We start from the raw sequence: 23,446 nt of genomic DNA on the forward strand, positions 1-23,446 counted from the left end.
ATTTCCGGACATATGCATGTTTTTATCTCCAGAAAGAATAATGAATGTTCCAATGCGCATATTATCAAAGCATTATAGCGATAAGAAGTTAGTAAGTTATAACTCCCATAAAACATTGTCAACGTTACATGTTTCGTTAAAAAAATTAATAAAAAAAGGGTTAAAGGGTGAATATCCCCATTAAGCCATCTACACTACCAAGATTTGCAAAAATATGTTTACTTGTCTTTGACCATTTATTTCTTTTGTATATTAAAAGAAAGGAAAGGTATAAGGACTGATGCGTGTTCTTTCTTCTTATTTTCCAAAATGGCAATACATCAAACGCATGCAAAAGCTGTTCCATATCAATAACAAATAAACATCACATTCAAAATTTACATATATTCAATAAAAAGGAGCTATATATGCCCCTCCATATTAAACGACGGATTCCAATGTTTTCAAAATCTGTATACATTCTCAATAACTGATTCATATAAGCTCCTACATAATCAATACCTTTGGTATTTCAATTGAACCAGGTTTGAAGATGGTATCATTCCACGGGTACCCATTTGCTATTCCTGTTAAAAATGGTTGCAGACCTGCGTCGATACGAACAGCAGCGATTAGCGATTCCAAGAAGCATTACCAGTTTCTCAATTAATACATTTCCCATGAATTCAACACATAATATTTTTTTAACTATCAACACGACTTAGCCTTGGTTAACCTTAAGAGAAGAGTGAGAAGTTTGATTGCTCCGAGGAAAAGTATCTGACTTGCTTCAGCTTATTGATTAACTTGAAGATTTCCAACAATCTAAATGATGGCTCTTGCGTACCTGTATAAGACACTATTCCTGTTCTGTTTTATTTGCCGGGACTAAGAATGGTTCAAATGTTAGGAGGAATCCAATTGCCTCTATCACGTTCACGATGAAAAAGACCATTTGATCGCCTGCATATTGATAAGCATTGCCTCAGTTTGAACAAGATGAATCATGAAACAGAAATATCTCCACACCAGGCCACCAATGGCGAGAATTTACAAATATGAGATATTAATCTTCTATTATGTGCATAAATTAAACAAATTGCTTGCCAAGACCAAATAATATGAGAATGTAAATCCCCACATCTTAAAACAAGGTGAGACTAATTAGTATAAAAACATCAGGTCATTTGACTGTAAGCCTGTAGCATGTACATGTATGCACATGGGGGTTGCTATCAGCGGGAACAGAATCCTGTTAATAGATAGTAAGCAAAATATCCCTCTTGGCATCATAAAAGAACCACTATTGTGTAGTTATTTTTACAAAAACGATTAACTTAAAAAGACAAAAGACAGATGAATCCAATGGTATTAGTCACAGCTATATCATGAATTTGGACGGTCCCTCTAGAGATTTAAGGCATAAGATACATGAGATTTAGGAATCTGAATAACAACACACATGTCAACATATGTCAATAGCAAGAGCTTTAACCATCTAAAAGAAAAGTTACAGATGAAAGATAATTTCATATAGTCGTTTGCTTAATTGAGATTGCTTAATTGAGATTGTCAATAGAACGAAAGGGAAACTCTATAACAAAAGAGTAATCTTGGAGCTCACTATAGGAAAACTGTTGTACAACATGATTTTGAACATGAGAATCAAAACTCAGTTTTTTATACCTCCTCTTACACATGAAGCATGTGAAAAATGAATTCACATGATAAATATGCATTGCCTTAAAGTCAATGTTTTCCCACCACCCCCCTTCTTCTATAAGCAGCCTTCAACTCATTGATTGAAAGACAGACTAAGAGCAACAAGTAAGGCAGAAATAACAACTTAATCAAAGAGAAATTGAGCTGTAGAGAGAGAGGGAGGGGGAGGGAGGGGGGGGAGATAAATATTGAGTCTCTCTTTAAGTGTGATTCTCTAGTGAGTTTTGAGTGAGATTAGAGCATAGGAGTCGGGAACATGGGACGCTATCGCAAACTGTGACGCGGGTTCAATCGTCCCAGATTCTTGAGGAACACGACCCGATTCACCAACTCCCGCGACCAAATTTAGAATTCAAAACAGTTAGTTTTTTTTTAAAAAAGTAACTCTTTTTTAAAATAATAAACAACAAATTAATGTGAGAATTTAAGAAAATAAAGTATGCATACCATAATTACAACATGATTCTCAATGTTCTTTACCATTACTGATATCAACTAGCATATTTTTTAAATTTGACTCCTGCAAAACCTTTGATTCCTAAATTTAAGAACCGAATCTAAAGTGTATGACATTCCCTGGAGCACCGCATAGGCCTACCCCCCTCGTACAATTACTAATGAGCGGCGTACCACGCTCCCATACCAGTCTCATGAACCCGAACGAACCGGGTTCCATACAACTATGGATTAGAGAGTGATCTCCTTGTTGTAATTTCTCTTTTGATTAGTAAAGTCCTCTGTTGTCTTTGTCCCTGGATGTAGGTTATATTGACCGAACAACGTTAAATCCTTGTGTGCTTTTTCTTTTTCTCTACTGTGTTTGTTCAGTGTTGTGTTATTCTCTACTTTGTATAGACATCCTCTATGTTGTACACTGTACAGCCCTTCGCTCTAACAAAAACAAATACTATAAAGGATCTCAAAAATGGTCTTTGTCTTGGTTCTCCTTTTTCGGTATCCTGAGTGATACTTTTAGCAGCTCCTCTATTCAAGTATCATGTGAGTAAATGGCTTAACTATTTTAGAAAAAAAACTTTTTTTTAATTATCAATTTAGCAAAGAATCGACATGTTCTTTTATAGTTAACAAAAATTAGATAGATCTCGATGAAATTTTATGTAATAAAATAGTAAATCCAGAATAATTTCTAAATAGTATCAAATTTGAATAAATATTTAACATACATGAACAATTAAAAAACATTTAAAAATCGAGAACATTAAAGTTTCAAGCTGCTTTGATAGTGATAAAATATATGCATATTGAGTTATCAAAATAGAAAAGAAGGTGTGTTCTCTAATAGATTTGGTCCAAGTTAGTAATTAAGTTAGAACTAAACTATGGTTTAAACCAGATTAATAACTTAAATAAATCAATGTGCACTGTCTCTGATAGTAGATTAGACCAGGTATAGTGTGCGACTATAACTGAACTAACAATATTAATTCAACAAACCACCTGGTTCTCTTCTGATGGATTGGATTTTCCAGTGGTTCTTAAGAATCAAATAGGGGTTTTCATCATTTGACAGCTAGGATGCTCATGTTTGAAACAATTGGTGGTTAAATGCTTATTCTTTCTTCTGTGACTAATTTCCTATTTTCTTCTGTTTTCCCCAAGAAAACTTCAGAAACTGTTGGTATGTCAAACCCGAAATCTTCCCTAGTACTTTCTCTGTCAGCCAGTTGGCTGGCATCAGGCAACAACAAGGGAAACCAAAAGGTCTCCATTAATCCTAATTGTTTTCACCCAAAACTGATGTGGTCTTATTGGATTGGCATGTTACAAGTTAAATCTGACGTATGGGTATCAGACAATTATTCAATCATTGCAGAACAGTTAAGATTAAGTAAAATATGTAAATTGATAGTTCTTTGTTTTACTTTATGGTCCATCATTTGCTCAGATATTTTAAAAGTTCAATTGTCGCATGTGTTCAACCCACCTAAAATAGACATACATCATACATAAACTGAAAAAGGTACAGGATCTAATAGGTGTCACTATAAATGAATCTCTATGTATATGCTGAATGTATGGAGTTGAGCTTCAGACTAGATCCTCAAACAAAAAAAACTCTTAACAAGAAATTTGCATGACCCAGTTGAAGATAAGACTCTCCCGGGTAATTTTCTGAATAAGTGAATGGTCATTTGTATGTATCATGAATATCCTAACATTTTTTAAACCAAAATGACATGATATGTTGCTAAACTCTACATTGATGGATAGAATAAGTCTTTCCAACCAGTTGTAAGCATGGCTGAGTGGATGTAAAACCCAGAATGCCAGTTAATACATGGAAGTTACGCATATGATTATGCAGGTTAAGCTCATATGACAAAATCACCCATCAGCCCTCCAGACTTTTTCTATGCTAGATGAGGGTCCAATATAAAGAGGGAATTTCAATGGTCTGAATGAAGATCTGCAATCCACTTGAATATGGTACTAAAAAACAAGCTCATTCCTTTGTTTGGTTTGACAGTAGACTAACAGAAGCAGATAATAGGCGGGTTTTTCATACGATTCTGATATTTGACCATCAACTGAAGGTTGTTAATTCAACAAACAGAACATTCATATTATTATATTTTCTTCAACTATGACATTGACAACCACCAATAACTCAAAGGGACAACAACTTCTAAATAAGATACCTGGAAGAAATGAAGCTTTTTGGCGTTTTTGTGCCCAAGAGAATCTGCAAATAGTAAGTGATGTTATAAATCGGATATACAAGAAAGATCACAAGTAGTGCAATCCATATGCAGCGTTATGGATATGTTACTTCATGATAAATGAATAAACAAGATGGTTTGAGCTTTTAACAATGTGAATTTCTTATATCTTGAAATGATGAATAACCTTTCCTCAAGAGGATACTGAAACCTTTAAATTGCATTTAATTTGGAATTTTGTGGGAAGCTTCTAAATATCTTTAGATCTGTGAAAAACAGGTAGTTTTTAACTTTCTTATACACTACCCTTGCAGTCTGACTGGTTTTTAACCAGGATGTAATAAACCGGTGATGTCCTTGCATTTTATTTATTCTCCTATGCCTAGAATAAATTTCAGAAGGGATAGGGTTTATTTAGTTTGCATGAAGATGGAAAACTTCAACTGTAGGTTGTCACAGACTCACAGTAGTTTCACTTGCAAAATGTATTCAATAAGTGTATGTTTTCCCCCCATAGTAGAAGCCCTTGAACTATTCTGGGGTCGGAGGATGTGATCCGAATAAACAAGTCACTAGCCTGATAGCATAGTCACCTTTCTGTTAGATTGCTACGCAATATTAACTTTATTATTGTTACTTTAGAAAAACAATACAAAAAACAGGGAAATATATTGCGAGACCAAGAATACCTAGAGGGCGATTTCTTTTTGCTAGCCATATATATTAATATAAAAGTGGAAGATCTGTGCACAACTGGTCTTGTATATAGTGCATTAACTTTTAGCAAGACTAAGAAAAGATACTCACATAGCTCCGGCACATGCCGGAGCAACAGCTTTAAAAAGGGACTGCCCTGTCACTGAAATGCCATTTGCAGCTCCTCTCTGGTGCTGAGGCTGATGATGAAATATAATCATTAGTCTCGTCAAATAGTTTCTTAGGCATGTCAGAATGGAATAAACATTCATGAAATACAACTAAATGTATTTAAAGAAGTAAGAAAGCACCACAGCATTGTTCTGCAAAATGAACATCCCAGTGATGACAATTAACTGATTGTAGAAAAGAAGCTCAAGTAAGAAACAAGATCAGTCACAAAAAGTTCACTCTCACACAAAATTCCATTGTGGGGTAATTGATGTTTGGCACAAATTACAATCAAATAGAAATGCAGAATTTAGAGCAATCAATCTGTAACTGTAACCCTACAGCTAAGAAGTTTCATGCAAATAATATTTGCAAATACAACTGATGATGGCTGACCATGACCAAAGATGTTGCACTCGTAGCTTATTAAGAGAGCTAAGAAGAATTTTCTACCAAAACATTATCTGGGATCTCTCTATTATTATATTTTTTTTCTAATACATTTCACCTAACTTGTACCGGCCACAAAATATTGTCAATGCTACATATTTCAGACATATCTTTCTTAAGTATGTAATTCCAGCACAGATTGATGCAATTACTTTTAACATCCATCTTACCATATTTCTGACTGTTATTGTTATAACATAAATATCATCCTCTGATATCAATGTTACATTCAGACATAGTCCAGTATATGTTGTAATCTACCATCACAAGGGCTTTTTTAGAAATAAAATTCTGAAACTAGGCATGACAGATAAGGAATCAATAATGTGACCCAATTTATGTCAAAACAAAGACATGTATTTATTCTAAAAACTTCCAACAGATTAATTTGGAACACAAGCTAGATATCACTCGATATCAAGCATTTTCATATTAACTGAATTATACTCACAGAAAGAATGTTCTTCAGTACCGATGTACAGTTCACTACCAATGAAAGTTTAAACCCTGATAGCCTGGACATAAACGGGTAGGCGGCACCTAATGGTATAGTTATAACCTGCATATCATAATTTCAAAGCATCATGGTAGGATTTTATTTCAGTAGAAACACCCAACAAAAAAATTAAGATGATAATGATGCACACCGCTGCAACACGAGCTGAAATGATGGGTCCAAGGAGCTTTGAAATCCAGATATAAAGAAATAGTTGAAATACCAGAAGACTACAGCCTATGCAATGAGTACATACGTAGTTAATCAATGAAATTTGGAAATTATAGGTGCAATAATCAATTGCCGACAACAATACATAAGTAGTCATGCTCTGATTTATATCAACTAGAAGCAGGCCTTCTGAACTGGTTACCGTCACCTCGTAGTGTTAGGACATCAGAAGTGTCCCTTAATTAGCACAACTGGACTGTGATTTATCATAAGTCGGGTGTGTGCCCATGTAAATAATACATTCCTCGCAATTGTTATATGAAATATGAACATGAAAAGTATCGATGCAGCCAGTTCTCATAGTTGGTACTTTTAGGCTTTATAATTTTCTAAAAACTAATAGAATTATGTTTACACTAATGAATAGCTTTACCTTTACTTCTACATTTATATCACATGAATTATTTGCCGGTTGCATAAGGTATCGATTAAGAACCTTGTGCATGCAAGCAAAAATTGAGTGCTGAAGAGGGACATCTTAGAAGCCCATGAAAGTTTTGAAATATGATAAATGGAGCAATTGAGGCACCTGGAAGATTGAATACACAACCAAGGTTTGTGCTAAATCAGAGGTGTAGATATCAGATGCAAGTAGCACCCCAGCCCCTGCATCTTCCCCAAAGATGAATTATTGGATGATGATAACTTTGTCAAAAGTTGCTCCTCAAACAATAACAGTGATCATGACGTAGTATTTAATTAGGCACATTAATCCTTTGTTGCATAAGATATAACATAAAAGGATCTATTTATCACACCATAAACTTTCAGTGGATAATTTGAAGCAAAAATATAGGAGAAAACAAGAGAATGTTTCCACATTATGAACTAGACCAAATAACTGGAGTACCTGTGACTGCAAGAACCTCACCAACATCCTGCGAAGAAAAGCTTAATCCTCCATAAAGTTTATCACTCACTGCCCATATGGAGAAAATCTGATGAAAAAATATTTGAGCAGAAATTAAGTAATTTGAAACTACATAGATCAACAAGATTGCCATAGTAAAATTATCACTGAACTATAAAGAACCATAAAGCACATTTAAGACTTTTACTAGTCTTTAGATGCTCATATACTCTATGATAGCATTCATGGAGCTCTTAATTACATGGTTTAATTGCTGGCATAAAAAGAAATTCGTCAAATGGCTGGTGAAGGTCTCCAGGCTCAACTTCTACAGCATAATATACTGCTTTTGAAGAGTGCTTGAAATATCCCAGATTGCTTTACAGATGAGTGAATTCTTTACTTTCCTTCCTATCAATAAAACAGTGAGAAAGCTGATATCTTAGCATGCGAATGGCTAGATGTCTCAATGCCTTCTTAACATATATCAAACCTAATGGATCTTGACTCATGAGCACTGAAGCTGCAAGAAGTATCCAGCCTCCAGAATCATATAAGCGAGAAAGTATGCAGATAAGACTTCTAAAGCGTGTTATTTCCTATACTCAAAGGCAGAACACTCAAAAGAAGCATTCATTATAAGTAGGGCATAAAGATTGAAAGCATGCTTAAAGTCAAACGACCGTATGACCTTAATACCACAAGCAAATAATAATAAACATTACCTCGGTATATGCCATATCATGAAGTGAAAAGACACAGTAGACGATAATAGATGACATTAGTGGCCAGTTCTTGAAAAGGTTTTTCTTGGAAGCTGGGGTTCCATCGGTTTCTTCATCATGATCACTATGATTGTGTAATGTTTCCTGCGAATTCAATTTAAAAAATGTGATACCAAAATTAATAAAAAATCTGACTGTTTCTCCGCAAACAATGTTTGGAAATGCCAACATACTCTTGGCAAAAGAAACAAATGACAAGTTCAGTTTAAAAGAACATTCAAATGTGGATAATAAAAGAACAAATCCAACAACTTAAGACAGAAATACATGGATACCTCACGTTTTAACTTGTAAGCAAAACAGCTGAAACAACTTGCATAACAATGTTTTTAAGTTTTTTCCATGATTATTAATGATTGATTGAGATTTTTCTTTTCTGGGTGATTTGGGAGGTGATATATGATTTCTAGTTAATGGAATGCCAGCAAGAAAAGCCTTGCCAATAGAAGCCTCCAATGATGAAGATGAATGCGTACTAGATAAACACGGTCTATCTGAGATAAACTGCAGCTTGACTTTCAAGATCCTTTGAGGAGAACCTATATTGTGTTCAGTGTCATCTACAAGTGTATCAATTTCACAATTACCATATGGACAGTTCCATGCATGTCCAGATGGCGTTGTGATCTTTGGACCTAAAGTTTTAAGTCAGAACATGTCAACTGTTCGATTTGTAAAGTTTGTAATGTGGATGCAACATATGATCTCTATCTCTTTGACTGTTCCCTTGATCATGGTTCCTCTGTTCAGTTCACCCATTTTTTAAATGTATCAGAATTCTCTATTTTTGTCTGCCAATCCTATGAATTTGAACTGAATCAGGTGTGCCATTACACGTTGAGAAAGCTGCTTGAGAATTTTAGTTGACCGTGATTGCTAAGCAATAATAGTTTGCATTACAACAAAAGTTGTATAATATGTCTACATAAAAGTGTCATTTTATTTACAAAGAATTAAACAATAGTGACACAAATAAAAAGTGTGGCAAATTATGACACATATTTATGTCATTAAATATACAATTAAATATAAGTGAAAAGGGCTAATAGGTCAACATGGATTGTGAGAGGATATATTGATGTTGATGATTAGATACTTATGATTAGTGTATAAGCTAAAAAAAACTCTATTGTTAAGCGTGCTTTGATGAGAGTAATTCTAAAATGGTTGACCTTCTGGGAAGTTATAGTGTTAAATGGTTATACTCTTTATATTTTTATGGTCTAAACACACTTATGTGTCACCACTCTTGACACATGTATGTGTCACCATTATTGACACATGTATGTGTCAAGAGTTTTGTGACACATGTATCTATCACCACTTTCGACATATATGTGTCGTGAGTTTTGCGATACATTCGCATATATGTAGAAAAACGCCCTCCGCGCATGCTCTAACCACACTTTTGATATGTCTCACACTCTATTTGTGGGACACAAAAATGTGTCATGTAGAGACAAAAAATGTAGCATAATTTATAACTTTTGTTATAGTCTCTACCATCTCATATTATCCATCTCCAATCCTCCCTTAATTATATCAGCACTGGTTGTCATCTAACTGTGACTAGAACAGAGATTCTGCAGTTACTCTGATGTCTTTCAGAGATCAGTCTTTGCTCACTGAGCATTCTGTGACCGTAGTATCAATGCTAATTCTAGGTCAATAAATTATCTCACCATTCTAATTATGCAGTTTTCCGGAAGAAAATGCCCACATCCTACCTTGAAAACCCTTTATTTTTGGCTTTCCCTAGCCCTAACAGTAAATTAATCTAGAACCGTAGATAACAAAAGCAAAAAGGTTCTTAAGCATATAATAAATATAATGTGTTTCTAAAGCATTGACACACTTTTAATGTTTGTCAAACCATTTCTCTCTATATTTGTCAAGAGAATGAACGGATACTATTATGAGAAAGGAATTCTGAGAATATTTCCCTTCCTTCTCTTCATTTCGCATCATTTCCTACTATTGTTTCAATGATCTTACTTCTTGGGTTGTTCTCTCTTCTTTGCTTCTCTGTAGTATTAGTTTTGGATACCCCAAACCTTAACTAAACTTAAGAACTGACTTGGGGACGATAGACCCTTAACTCTCCTCATAGAATATTTACCCTGCAAGTCAAAATCCTCAACAAAATTGGCATGCTACCATATTGTAATTCAGTTACATAAAGTTATGCAATGTGTCAGATTTGGAAATCTCTAGAAACATGAATTACACGAAAGTAAATTTGCATGCTTATAAAGATTCCTTATAGACATTAAAAATAACACAAAAAGAAGACAATACAAAAGTTAGTATAACTTACCGCAAGCCAGAAGCAACTTATAAATGCACCAACTGCAAAGAGTGATATACAAAAGCAGGGTAAGAAGTATGGAAACCTACAAAAGATGTTGGTTACAAGGGCATGCATAAGAATACATAATTAGGTAAGAGAATGAACAAAGCATACTTATAGCCATACCTCCCAAAAAAGGACTCCTTGGAGAATATCTTTGGGTATTTCTCTGCAGGCTAAACACAACAACAATAAAATAATAAGTTAATCGTGTGATAATCTTCTGTAGGAAGTTAAAGTATATATGATTCAGAATGTCTTATCTACACACTAAAAGCATTCAATATAATTGGTTTACTCCTGTGTTACAAACTGCCACTATTGATGGAAAAGTAGAGGACGAAATATAATTTAAAGCTGATAAGACAATTCTAGTGTGCCTAAACTTTTGGTATGTTGGACACTTCATAACAAGATAACAAATAACTGTGATCCTGCCTGGCTTACGGATACAGCAATACATCTACCAGCGTGCAGATGCATACAAGCATACAGGTGCAAGCACATTTTCACCTATCCATAATAGCCTAGTACTATACGGACTCGTACATTTAAAAGAAACAGATTCAACTTAGCAGTATTAAAACTTATCCATTTTCCATGCCTGGTATAACCAAAATTAACTCGTGATGTCCTAACTAAGATGCTTAATCGGGTTGCACCCAACTGCTTCACATCTATCCAAAACTCTAGCAATATAGTAAGAAAGATAACTGTTTCCCCTTTTATACTATCTGACAGCACTCAAGGCCTTTTCGTCTATAGGCAGGGTTGGTGCAGCATGGTATTTTGGAGTTTTAGATGCAAAAACCAGAGAATATGATACTAAAGAAAATCTAACATTCCCAGAATGTTCTTGAGCTTATCCCAAATACGGGAATCCTCATACCAAACACAGCACAACCTAAAAGAATTCAGGAAAAATTCTCTAAAGAGTATGACTCCTATGGTATAACAAGCATCTGAGCTACATGTCACATGATGGTGGGTTTATACAACAATGCATATTTACTCTGTCACAACTGTTCTAGAGTTACAATACCTGTGCGAAGAAGCCTCCAATAGCTGGACCAATTACCAAACCTATTCCCCAGGCTGTGCTAACCTGAATTTAGATGATGAAAAAATATTCAACGTTAATGAAAAGAGAAGCAAGTAAAAGAGTTCAAGAGAAGTGGGGAAATATGAAACATGAAGAGGTTCTTACAAGCGACAGTCCAATAGGTTGGTGTTCAGCTCGGCAAACTTCTATAGCATAAGCCTAAACACAATCTAAAAAGTATCACAGGAGCAATGAAAAGCAAAGGCGTAGTTGTCAATGTTGAGACTGAATAGACAGGCTTCATCGAATACTAGAACAAACCTTTATTGGGCCAAGTAAACCATTCAAAGATCCAAGAAGCAACCTTGTAGCAATTGCCATCCAATAACTTGTACTTAACCCAAAGAGTGTGTTGAATATAATGCTGAAACGTTATTAAAATCAATTCAGCACTAAAATATAGAAACAAAGAAAAAAAACCAAACTTCCTTCTGTTACCAAATAAAAATACACAAATAAATTCAGCGAACCCTTTAAGTTGACTGCAAAACTGAGCAATCATAAAGTACTGACACTGAGATAATGCTGATCATAATGACAGGTTTTCTTCCATAGTGATCAGAGACCAAACCCCAAAGTACGGAAGTCAAAGCTCTCCCAAGCATAAATGCAGACCCTACAATAAGGAGAAGTTGAGTGCTATATAATGGTTTTAAGATATAATACATCATAGTAAGCATATCAAGCAAAACTTTTTGAAATAACCTATTATATTCCAAATTCTGAAACAGTATCAGACCTACCCACAAAACCTGCATAAAATCCAATATCTTCTTCTCTTTTGGCAATATGCAAGTCTTTTATCTGCATGAATAAAAAACGAATATAATTACTTCGATTTGGAGTTAAAACATATTCATAACTGATCTAAATAAGTTACCAGACATCATAGACCATTCAAAACAAGTAAACTCTATCTCTCTTTAAATTTTGGTTCATTTTGTAGTGTTCCTTCCCTCACCTCTCCTCCCCTCACTCTACCTCCCCTCTAAAACCCTCTACCAAAGGCAAATTTATTTTCTGTCCCTCCCCTCACCTTCCCTACTACCAAACCAAGCCGAAGTTTTTATTCATGGAAGTAGACATATAGCTTACTCTTCTAAACATTTATCACATAGAGAGACTTGTTACATATCAAACAATTGATAATATCCACATTTTATGAGTAGATAGAAACCTTATGTACCCACCTCGCCCCCACCCACGCCACCACTACAACCACTCCCAAAAACCCACTCGTCCTCCTCTCCGCAGCCCCCCTCCCGCATCTGTCAGAGCTCTGTCGTAATTTTTGAATGGAGTGGGCCCCACCATTTGCTAATGTCAAAGAATACGGAATTCAGTGCCGAAAGAAGCCGGGAATTTTGAAAAAAAAATTAAAGATGCACAGTGAAGTTGTACAATGTAATATTAATATTTTATTATGCATAGTGTTCTTCTAAACACTATAAATACGCTCTAAATCCTTAAGGAAAAACTCATCCCAGAAACAACTCCTATGTAAAAGAGTGAGAGAGAAAAAATAGAGAGAGTATCTCCTTGTAAAGAGAGATTGTAACTCCAGAGTTTTCTTCTCATAGTGGATTCTTCTATCATTGCCCGTAGACGTAGGTAATTTTATGTCGAACTACGTAAATCTATGTCCATCTTTTTTATCTCTATTTTTCACTACTATTGCTGCGATCCTGCTCTATTGGGCCCCAGGTTTGCCCAACAAGTGGTATCAGAGCCAACTTAGGGTGCTTGTATATATCTACTTATCGTATGCTTTGTGGCTACCACCAAAGGTGGATCCTCCATATCAAAAAATAAATTAGATTATCATTTACCCTTTGAAGGTGACGAATACTATTCACGAGTACGGTACAGTTCATAAATACGGTACTATTCACGGGTAAGGTTATTGTTCATAAATACAGTTACTATTTACGTGAAATAGTAAGAAAAGTTATTGTTCATGGAGTTAAAACATATTCATAACTGATCTAAATAAGTTACCAGACATCATAGACCATTCAAAACAAGTAAACTCTATCTCTCTTTAAATTTTGGTTCATTTTGTAGTGTTCCTTCCCTCACCTCTCCTCCCCTCACTCTACCTCCCCTCTAAAACCCTCTACCAAAGGCAAATTTATTTTCTGTCCCTCCCCTCACCTTCCCTACTACCAAACCAAGCCGAAGTTTTTATTCATGGAAGTAGACATATAGCTTACTCTTCTAAACATTTATCACATAGAGAGACTTGTTACATATCAAACAATTGATAATATCCACATTTTATGAGTAGATAGAAACCTTATGTACCCACCTCGCCCCCACCCACGCCACCACTACAACCACTCCCAAAAACCCACTCGTCCTCCTCTCCGCAGCCCCCCTCCCGCATCTGTCAGAGCTCTGTCGTAATTTTTGAATGGAGTGGGCCCCACCATTTGCTAATGTCAAAGAATACGGAATTCAGTGCCGAAAGAAGCCGGGAATTTTGAAAAAAAAATTAAAGATGCACAGTGAAGTTGTACAATGTAATATTAATATTTTATTATGCATAGTGTTCTTCTAAACACTATAAATACGCTCTAAATCCTTAAGGAAAAACTCATCCCAGAAACAACTCCTATGTAAAAGAGTGAGAGAGAAAAAATAGAGAGAGTATCTCCTTGTAAAGAGAGATTGTAACTCCAGAGTTTTCTTCTCATAGTGGATTCTTCTATCATTGCCCGTAGACGTAGGTAATTTTATGTCGAACTACGTAAATCTATGTCCATCTTTTTTATCTCTATTTTTCACTACTATTGCTGCGATCCTGCTCTATTGGGCCCCAGGTTTGCCCAACAAGTGGTATCAGAGCCAACTTAGGGTGCTTGTATATATCTACTTATCGTATGCTTTGTGGCTACCACCAAAGGTGGATCCTCCATATCAAAAAATAAATTAGATTATCATTTACCCTTTGAAGGTGACGAATACTATTCACGAGTACGGTACAGTTCATAAATACGGTACTATTCACGGGTAAGGTTATTGTTCATAAATACAGTTACTATTTACGTGAAATAGTAAGAAAAGTTATTGTTCATAGTAGAAGTAATGGCGGTAAAGTTCAAGATCGAGAAATTCGACGGGAGTAATTCCTCTCTGTGGAAGTTAAAGATAAAGGCTATCTTGAGAAAAGATAATTGTCTAGCGACCATCAGTGTAAGGCCGGCCAACATCACAGATGATAAAAAGTGGAATGAAATGGACGAAAATGCTATTGCAATTCTTCATCTGGCATTAGCAGACGGAGTGCTGTCAAGCATAGAGGAGGAGAAGACAGCAAAGAAGATCTGGGATACTCTAACAAAGCTATATGAGGCGAAATCCCTGCATAATAAAATCTTCTTAAAAAGAAGACTTTACACTCTAAGGATGGCGAAATCTACATCGATGACCGACCACATCAAAATCCTAAACACACTATTCTCCCAACTCATAACGTTGGGGCATACAGTTGGTGTGAATGAACGTGCAGAACTTCTACTTCAGAGTCTACCTGACTCGTATGATCAACTCACATACAGTTGGTGTGAATGAACGTGCAGAACTTCTACTTCAGAGTCTACCTGACTCGTATGATCAACTCATCATCAACCTGACGTGCAGAACTTCTACTTCAGAGTCTACCTGACTCGTATGATCAACTCATCATCAACCTGACAAACAACGTTCTCACAGACAATCTAGTTTTCGATGATGTTGCAGTCGCTGTTCTGGAGGAAGAAAATCGACGCAAAAACAATGAAGACAGGCAGGCAAGTTCGTAACAAGTGGAGATCTTAACGGTGATGAGAGGAAGATCAACGTAACATAGCGTCAGTGGGAGTCATACCCATGGTAGATCCAAATCAAGAAGTAAGAAGAATATCAAACGCTACAACTGTGGCAAAAGAGGGCACGTCAAATCGGAGTGTTGACACAATAAGAAGAGTAGAGATAAAAAAGTCTTCAGAGTCATCAACATCTCAATGATGCGTTGTCAGCACATCAGACGATGGTGAAATTCTATTCGGTGGAGCAACCACTGTTGATGAAGACAGAAAAATATTTGCTGATGTTTGGCTTCTAGATTCAGCAGCCTCCTGATACATGACCTCCCGAAAAGAATGGTTCACAAATATGAACCTATCTCAGGAGGATCTGTATTCATAAAAAATGATCATGCCTTATAAATTTTTAGTATTGGCACTATCAAAATCAAAATGTTTGATGGTATAATACGCACTATTCAAGATGTGCGACATGTGAAGGGCCTGAAGAAGAATCTATTGTCTTTAGGATAATCAGAAGAGCTCGGGTGCAAGACTCATATAGAAAATATGATCATGAAGATTGTTAGAGTGGCGCTTGTTGTCATAAAAAGAGAAAAGATAGCTGCAAATCTGTACATGCTCAAGGGAAAGACTCTGCAGGAAGGTAATTTATGTGTGGCATCAACCAGCCATGGAGAAGAATAATAATGTGACATTGCAAACTAGGTCATATGTCAGAACAATGCTTGAAGATTCTCTCTGATCAGAAGCTACTTCTTGGACTTAATTCGGTAGCTCTTTCATTCTGCGAGCATTGTGTTACAAGTAAGCAGCATCGGCTGAAGTTCAACACATCGAGTTCTAGAAGCAAGGCTATTCTAGAACTGGTTCATTCTGATGTATGGCAAGCACCGATTACATCATTGGGAGGAGCAAAGTATTTTGTTCTTTATTAATGACTACTCCAGGAGATGTTGGGTGTATCCTATCAAGAAGAAGATGAATGTGTTCTCAGTCTTTAAAGCCTATAAAGCGCAGGTTGAACTTGAATCTGAGAAGAAGATCAAGTGTTTGAGGTCAGATAATAGAGGAGAATACACAGACGGTGAATTCCTAGCATTCTATAAGCAAGAATGCATCAAAAGACAATTCAATACTGCTTATACTCCTCAATAAAATGGAGTGACGGAGCGAATGAACAGAACTCTGTTAGAAAGAACAATAGCTATGTTGGAAACTGTAAATCTGGATAAAGTCTTTTGGACGAAAGCAGTAAAAACCGCATGTTATGTGGTAAATCGATCTTCATTAATTGCAATACAATTAAAGACGCCATTAAAGATGTGGACTGGTAAGCCAGTTGATTATTCTAACCTCCATATATTTGGAAGTCCAGTGTACGTAATGTACAATGCCCAATAAATTACAAAGTTAGACTCAAAATCTAGAAAATACATATTCTTTGGGTATGCTAATGGAGTAAAGGGATATCGCTTGTGGGACCTCATTGCCCGTAAGGTTATCATCAGCAGAGATATTATCTTTATAGAAAATCAATTACAAAGTAGTGAGTTCAATGAAGGACTCAAAGACTGTAGCTGTTCAGGTAGAAGATTATCCGAATTCTTCTGAAGCAATACCGGAGCATGATGTATAAGAACCAGTCGAGTCTGAGGCTCTAGAAGCTCGAAGGTCAACTTGTGAGAGAAGGCCACCGACTTGGCACTCGGAGTATATTACAAAGAGTAATGTTGTATACTGTCTTCTAACAGAAGATGGAGAGTCGTCAATTTTTAATGAAACTATAAATGGCACAGATGCATCTTTGTGGATAGCAGCAATGCAGGAAGAAATTGAAGCTCTTCATAAGAACAAGACTTGAGAATTTGTGTCACTACCATAAGAAAGAAAGACCATTAGAAACAAATGGGTCTACAAGATCAAGCGAAATGATGATGATCAAGTAAAACGATATCGTGCTAGATTGGTGGTAAAATGATATGCTCAGAAAGAATGTATTGAATTTAATGAAATATTTTCTCATGTAGTTCAACTTAGAACAGTCCGAATAGTCCTGGCTATGAGCGCTATATTTGACTTACATCTAGAGCAGCTAGATATGAAAATAACATTTCTTCATGGAGATTGTTAGATTAAGTCTATTGGGTATTAGGTTAATACGCTGTGACCCGTTAACCATACCCCTATTTGTATGACTATATATATATTTCTCTAGTATCTGAATAAATTAATAAAGTTAGGGTTTTGCTCTCTTAATTATCTCAATTATCTTAATTATCTCTTTCTGCAACTGGATAAGAAGAGTCAGCAGGAGCAGAGACAGGTATGTACTATTTGGACGACAGTGTGTCGGGTGCTGGTCTTGTTGCAGCACAGCCTAATTCTACCTTACTGTGGAACTGGTGTCTGGGTCATCCTTCACTACAGAAACTTAGATCGGTAGTTACTGTTCAGTCTTCTCTTTCTTCTTTAGATTGTGAGTCATGTGAACTGGGTAAGTACTATCGTGCTTCTTTTCAGAGTCGTGTCGATAAACACAGTAGTTTTGCGTTTGAGTTAGTTCATTCTGATGTCTGGAGTCCCTGTCGTGTTCCCTCTATGAAGGGTTTTCGATATTTTATTGTTTTTGTTGATGATTTCTCTCGCATGACTTGACTATATTTGTTGAAAGAGAGGTCTGAAGTCTCGCATGTTATTGAACTTTTTTATCAATGTTACATTAAACGCTGGGCGCTTCTAGACGTCGGACTTGACGTCCAGCGCTTAGTCGCCTAGGCGGGCGCCTAAGCGGTTTCTGAATGTTTTTTTTTTTTAATTATGATACTTGAAAATAAATAAATATATATTATACTCAATCAAAGATGCATAAATACTAAAATACCAATACTATTAACTAAATTGCTTGGTTTACCAATTACAATAGCTCTTTGTATGTTTATACTTCTCAACTCAAATTATAAGTTCATCTCAACTCAAATTACAATATGTATTAAATTCATATAAATTTTTAAAAAAAGATAGCAATTTTAGTTCCTCAATAAATCATGTATACTTAGATACTAAATAGCCAAAATAATAATTAACAAGGCTAGAGCCTAAGATATTTTCTTTTTTTTATTTTTAATTATAATAATTGATAGTGAATATCAATGTTACAGAAAGCTTAGATGCCGGACTGATGTCTAGGTGGATTTCTTTCTTCATTTAAGTGGTGGTCAATAAGGTTTTGTTGAAGGTCAGAGGAGGTAGTGGATGTGTTCATATTTAGAGGTTAATGGAGTTTGAAGAACGTATAGGCTACAACACATAAAATCACAACCAAAGCCTACAGGGTGCAATCCACGTAAGCAGACAATGCTCTACTAAACGCTCGTAAAATCTAGGTGGGCAGTCTAAATACCGCCTAGGCGCTAGGCGCTAGTTAGGCGGTCTAGGTACCGCCTAGGCCTAGACGAACGTCTAAGCGGACTAGGCGGAGGTTTTTTAAAACAGTGTTTTTTATAATGAAATAAAAACCTAGTTCTCTACTTCTGTTCATATTCTTCGCACTGATAATGCTTTGGAATATATAAAAAATAACGTTTTAAAATTTTGTGCTCTTAATGGTATTATTCATCAAACTTCATGCTTTCACACTTCATAACAAAATGGAGTTGCTGAGAGGAAGCATAGACATATTCTCGATGTTGCTAGAACACTCTCACACTTCATAACAAAATGGAGTTGCTGAGAGGAAGCATAGACATATTCTCGATGTTGCTAGAACACTGATGATACATATGAATATTCCAAAGTACTTGTGGTCTGATGCTGTCCTCATTGTCTGTTATTTGATTAATCAAATACCTTCCTCTGTTCTTAATGGTTTGATACTATTCCACTGTCTTTATCCTGCTAAAAAATGTTTTTCTGTGATTCCTCGAGTTTTTGGTTGTACGTGTTTTGTTCAGGGTTTGACTGCTGGTTTGGATAAATTGTCTCCTAGGTCCATTAAGTGTGTGTTTGTTAGATACTCACGTACTCAAAAAGGATATAGATGTTATCATCCGACCACCATGAGATATTTTGTTTCTGTTGATGTTAACTTCTTTGAATCTGTCCCATATTTTTCTCTGGTTCCACTACCTCTGTCAGTCCACAGGTACCACTACCTTCTACGGCTCCCACTACTATTCCGGTATCTGCTCCTGTTGCTACCGCACCAAAACCTCTACTGACATACTCTCGCCGTCCTAAAGTACATACACATGTCTCTGCTCCTGCCGACTCTTCTTCTCCAGCTGTAGGTCCATCTCATGTCGAGCCTCATATCTCTTCTGACTTAGATGTTCTTATTACTCATCGTAAAGGTAAACGATCTTGCCCAAAATATCATCTCTCTCTTTTTGTCTCTTATGACTGTCTCATCCCATTCTTTCGTCAGTTTGCTTTATCCTTGTCCACTATATCTTTACCAAGTTCACATGATGAAGCTTTGTTAGTACCCGCTTGGAAAAAGGCTATGGATGAGGAGATGCATGCATTGCTTTCTAAATTAAGGGACTTGGGATTTGGTCTCTCTACCTACTGGAGCGACTGTGGTTGGTTGCGGATGAGTGTATACCTTGAAATATCGCCCTGATGGATCTGTTGATAGATATAAAGCTCGCCTGGTTGCTAAAGAATATACCCAGACATATTGTATTGACTATTTTGAGACTTTTTCTCCTATTACGCGTCTCAACTCCATTCGAATTCTCTTCTCTCTGGCTGTTAATCTGGATTGGAAGATGCATCAACTAGATGTGAAGAATGATTTTTTTTATGGTGATTTGGACGATGAGGTTTATATGGAGCAACCTCCTGGGTATGTTGCTCAGGGGGAGAATATTATCTGCAGACTGAGAAATGCCATCTATGGTTTAAAACAGAATCCTCGAGCTTGGTTTGATAAATTCAGCAAAGCTATTTCTAGTGTTGGTTTCCAACGCTACCATTCTGATCACTCTGTCTTTCTTGGACGCACAACAACTGGTTTGGTTATTTTAACCGTTAATGTTAATGATATTCTGCTCACTGGGAGTGACTCTGCTGCCTTAGTAGAGACTAAGGAGTATCTAAACCGTTTTTTTGTCACTAAGGATATGGGAAAGCCAAAATATTTTTTTAGGATTGAAGTTGCATATCAAAGGCATGGTCTGTTATTATCCCAAAGAAAGTATGTGCTAGATTTACTAGAAGAAGCAGGTCTCTCGGGATGCAAACCTTCAAACACTTTAATGGAGACAAATATTAATTTGTGGCGTGATGATACCTCTCTACTAGATGATGTTGGACAATACAGGAGATTGATTGGTAAACTAATCTATTTGACAGTTACCAGACCTGATATTACCTTTGCAGTAGGTGTACTGAGTAGGTTTATGCACAAACCTAGAGAAGTTCATTGGACAGCTGCTTTAAAGATTTTAACATATATCAAGAATTGCCCTGGTAAGAGATTGCTATATAAGAAGCATGGGCATACTCACATTTCTGCTTTCTTTGATGCTGGCTATGCAGGAGATATGGGAGATCGGAAGTCAATCTTAGGATTTTGTACTTTTATTGGAGGTAATCTTGTGACTTGGAGAAGCAAGAAACAAGATGTAGTATCACGGTCTAGTGCAGAGGCCAAATATAGAACAATGGCTCACACTGCTTGTGAGATGGTGTGGCTACGAAAGTTTATAACAGAACTTGGTTTTGTTCAACCTGGACCCATACTTATGCATTATGACAACCAATCTGCCATTTACATTGTACAAAATCCTATATTTTATGAGAGGACAAAACATATTGAAGTTGACTGTAATTTTGTTAGAGATACTTGGGAGAACAAGATAATGTGCCTCATATTTACTCCATCCTCACAACAACTTGCTGATATTCTTACCAATGTTATTTCTTCAAAGGTGTTTTCTACTATATGTGACAAGTTGGCATGGTGGATATTTATGCGCCAACTTGAGGGGGAGTGTTAAATTAAGTCTATTGGGTATTAGGTTAATGAGTTGTGACCTGTTAACCATACCCCTATTTGTATGATTATATATATATATCTCTCTAGTATCTAAATAAATTAATAAAGTTAGGGTTTTGCTCTCTCAATTATCTCTTTCTACAGAGATCTTAAAGAAGAAATTTGCATGCTCCAATCAGAAGGTTTTGAAAAAAAAAAACTTGGTTTGCAGATTGAACAAATCTCTGTACGGTCTATAGCAGGCACCGAGATGTTGGTACAAAAGATTTGATTCATTTATCATGAGCCTTGGATACAACAGACTTAATTCAGACCCTTATGCATATTTCAAGATGTTTGGTAAAAATTACTTTGTTATCTTATTGTTGTATGTTGACAACATATTCGTTGCAGGCCCTAACAAAGATCGTATTAAAGAATTAAAGGCTCAGTTGGTTAGGAAATTTGAAATAAAGGCTTTAGGATCTGCAAACAGGATTCTAAGGATGCAAATCTACCGAGACAGTGTTAATAGGAAGATTTGACTTTCTCAGAAAAACTATTTAAAGAAAATCTTACGGCGCTTTAACATGCAAGATTGTAAGTCAATTTCTACCCCACTTTCTGTTAATTTCAAGTTATCCTCCATATGAGTCCTAACAGTGAAGAAGAGATGATGGAAATGTCTCGAGTACCGTATGCATCAGCAGTGAAAAGCTTAATGTTCGCTATGATTTATACAAGATCAGACATTACACAAGTAGTGGGAGTAATTAGTCGATACATGGCAAATCCTGGTAAAGAGCATTGGAATACTGTAAAGAGTGTTCTAAGATATATTCAAAGAACCTCAAATGTTGCATTATATTATGGGGGATCTAATTTTATTATCATTGGATATGTTGATTCTGATTATGCAGATGATCGTGATAATAGCAAATCCACCGCAGGCTATGTGTTTGCACTTGCTGGCGGAGCTGTAAGCTGGGTTTCAAAACTACAATCAGTTGTGACTACTTCAACAACAAAAATAGAATATGTAGCAGCTACACAAGCCAGTAAAGAAGAGATGTGGTTGAAGACGGTGCTAGAGGAACTCGACTATGAATAAAAGAAGATATCTTTATTTTGTGACAGTCAGAGTGCTTTGCATTTGGCAAGAAATCCAGCCTTTCATTCAAAGACCAAACACATTCGAGTTCACTACCACTTTGTTCGTGAGAAAGTGGAAGAATGAACAGTGGATATGCAGAAAATTCACACCGAAGATAACCTAGCAGATTTTTTAACAAAATCAGTCAGTACTGACAAATTTATTTGGTGTCGATCCTATTGTGGTCTGTCGGAGACATAAAGCAACATGAAGATGGCAAGATAGAAAGAATGGTGTGAATATATGATTGATACTTAATCAAATCTTCAAGTGGGAGATTGTCAGAGCTCTGTCGTAATTTTTGAATGGAGTGGGCCTCACCGTTTGCTAATGTCAAAGAATACGGAATTCGGTGCTGAAAGAAGCCGGGAATTTTGAAAAAATTTAAAGATGCACAATAAAGTTGTATAGTATAATATTAATATTTTATTATGCATAGTATTCTTTAAACACTATAAATAGGATCCAAATCCTTAAGGAAAAACTCATCCCAGAAACAACTCCTATATAGAAGAGTGAGAGAGAAAAAAATAGAGAGAGTATATCTTTGTAAAGAGAGATTGTAACTCCAGAGTTTTCTCCTCATATTGGATTCTTCTATCCTTGCCCGTAGATGTAGGTAATTTTGTGCCGAACCACGTAAATCTGTGTGTCCATCTTTTTTATCTCTATTTTTACTACTATTATTGCGATCCTACTCTATTGGGCTCTGGGTTTGTCCCAACAACATCTCCACCCTCGCCCCTTACCACCCCACTCACTCACCCTCACCTTTTCGACCCCTTGCCCTCCCTCTCATCTATTTTATAACAAATTCTCCCTTTATATTGACATATATATTGTTTATATGTTAATAGGGAAGGGTGTCATGCCTCAGGCCGAGCGTCCATCAGCGCGATGTAAGCCATGAGATCCACTGAATGTAGCTCGTTGTTTGGCTCAGACTATTGCTAAAATTGGCTAGCTCAAACTACTGCCAAAATCGACTAGC

The 23,446-nt window shown here is 36.2% G+C and overlaps 1 protein-coding gene across 2 annotated transcripts in view; it reads right to left on the minus strand.

The window, feature by feature from the left end:
- LOC109831713 (protein ZINC INDUCED FACILITATOR-LIKE 1-like) overlaps positions 348 to 23,446 on the minus strand; it is a 26,007-nt gene continuing 2,908 nt past the window's right edge. Inside the window, exons 4-19 of one of the 2 annotated variants that reach the window (XM_020399100.1) lie at positions 12,257 to 12,317; positions 12,027 to 12,129; positions 11,775 to 11,877; positions 11,619 to 11,672; positions 11,454 to 11,516; positions 10,538 to 10,587; positions 10,379 to 10,454; positions 8,002 to 8,145; positions 7,277 to 7,364; positions 6,347 to 6,432; positions 6,151 to 6,258; positions 5,390 to 5,434; positions 5,190 to 5,278; positions 4,362 to 4,405; positions 827 to 942; positions 348 to 587 (exon numbers count right to left, since the gene is read on the minus strand). In XM_020399100.1, coding sequence (XP_020254689.1) covers positions 839 to 942; positions 4,362 to 4,405; positions 5,190 to 5,278; positions 5,390 to 5,434; positions 6,151 to 6,258; positions 6,347 to 6,432; positions 7,277 to 7,364; positions 8,002 to 8,145; positions 10,379 to 10,454; positions 10,538 to 10,587; positions 11,454 to 11,516; positions 11,619 to 11,672; positions 11,775 to 11,877; positions 12,027 to 12,129; positions 12,257 to 12,317 — 1,218 coding nt within the window. In that variant the 3' untranslated portion in view covers positions 348 to 587; positions 827 to 838. Of the gene's footprint in view, positions 588 to 826; positions 943 to 4,361; positions 4,406 to 5,189; positions 5,279 to 5,389; positions 5,435 to 6,150; positions 6,259 to 6,346; positions 6,433 to 7,276; positions 7,365 to 8,001; positions 8,146 to 10,378; positions 10,455 to 10,537; positions 10,588 to 11,453; positions 11,517 to 11,618; positions 11,673 to 11,774; positions 11,878 to 12,026; positions 12,130 to 12,218; positions 12,318 to 23,446 lie in introns of those variants that run through there. The other variant, XM_020399101.1, reaches the window with a different exon arrangement.

The sequence above is a fragment of the Asparagus officinalis genome, chromosome 2 (genome assembly GCF_001876935.1).
Source record: "Asparagus officinalis chromosome 2, Aspof.V1, whole genome shotgun sequence".
Taxonomy (NCBI): Eukaryota; Viridiplantae; Streptophyta; class Magnoliopsida; order Asparagales; family Asparagaceae; genus Asparagus; species Asparagus officinalis.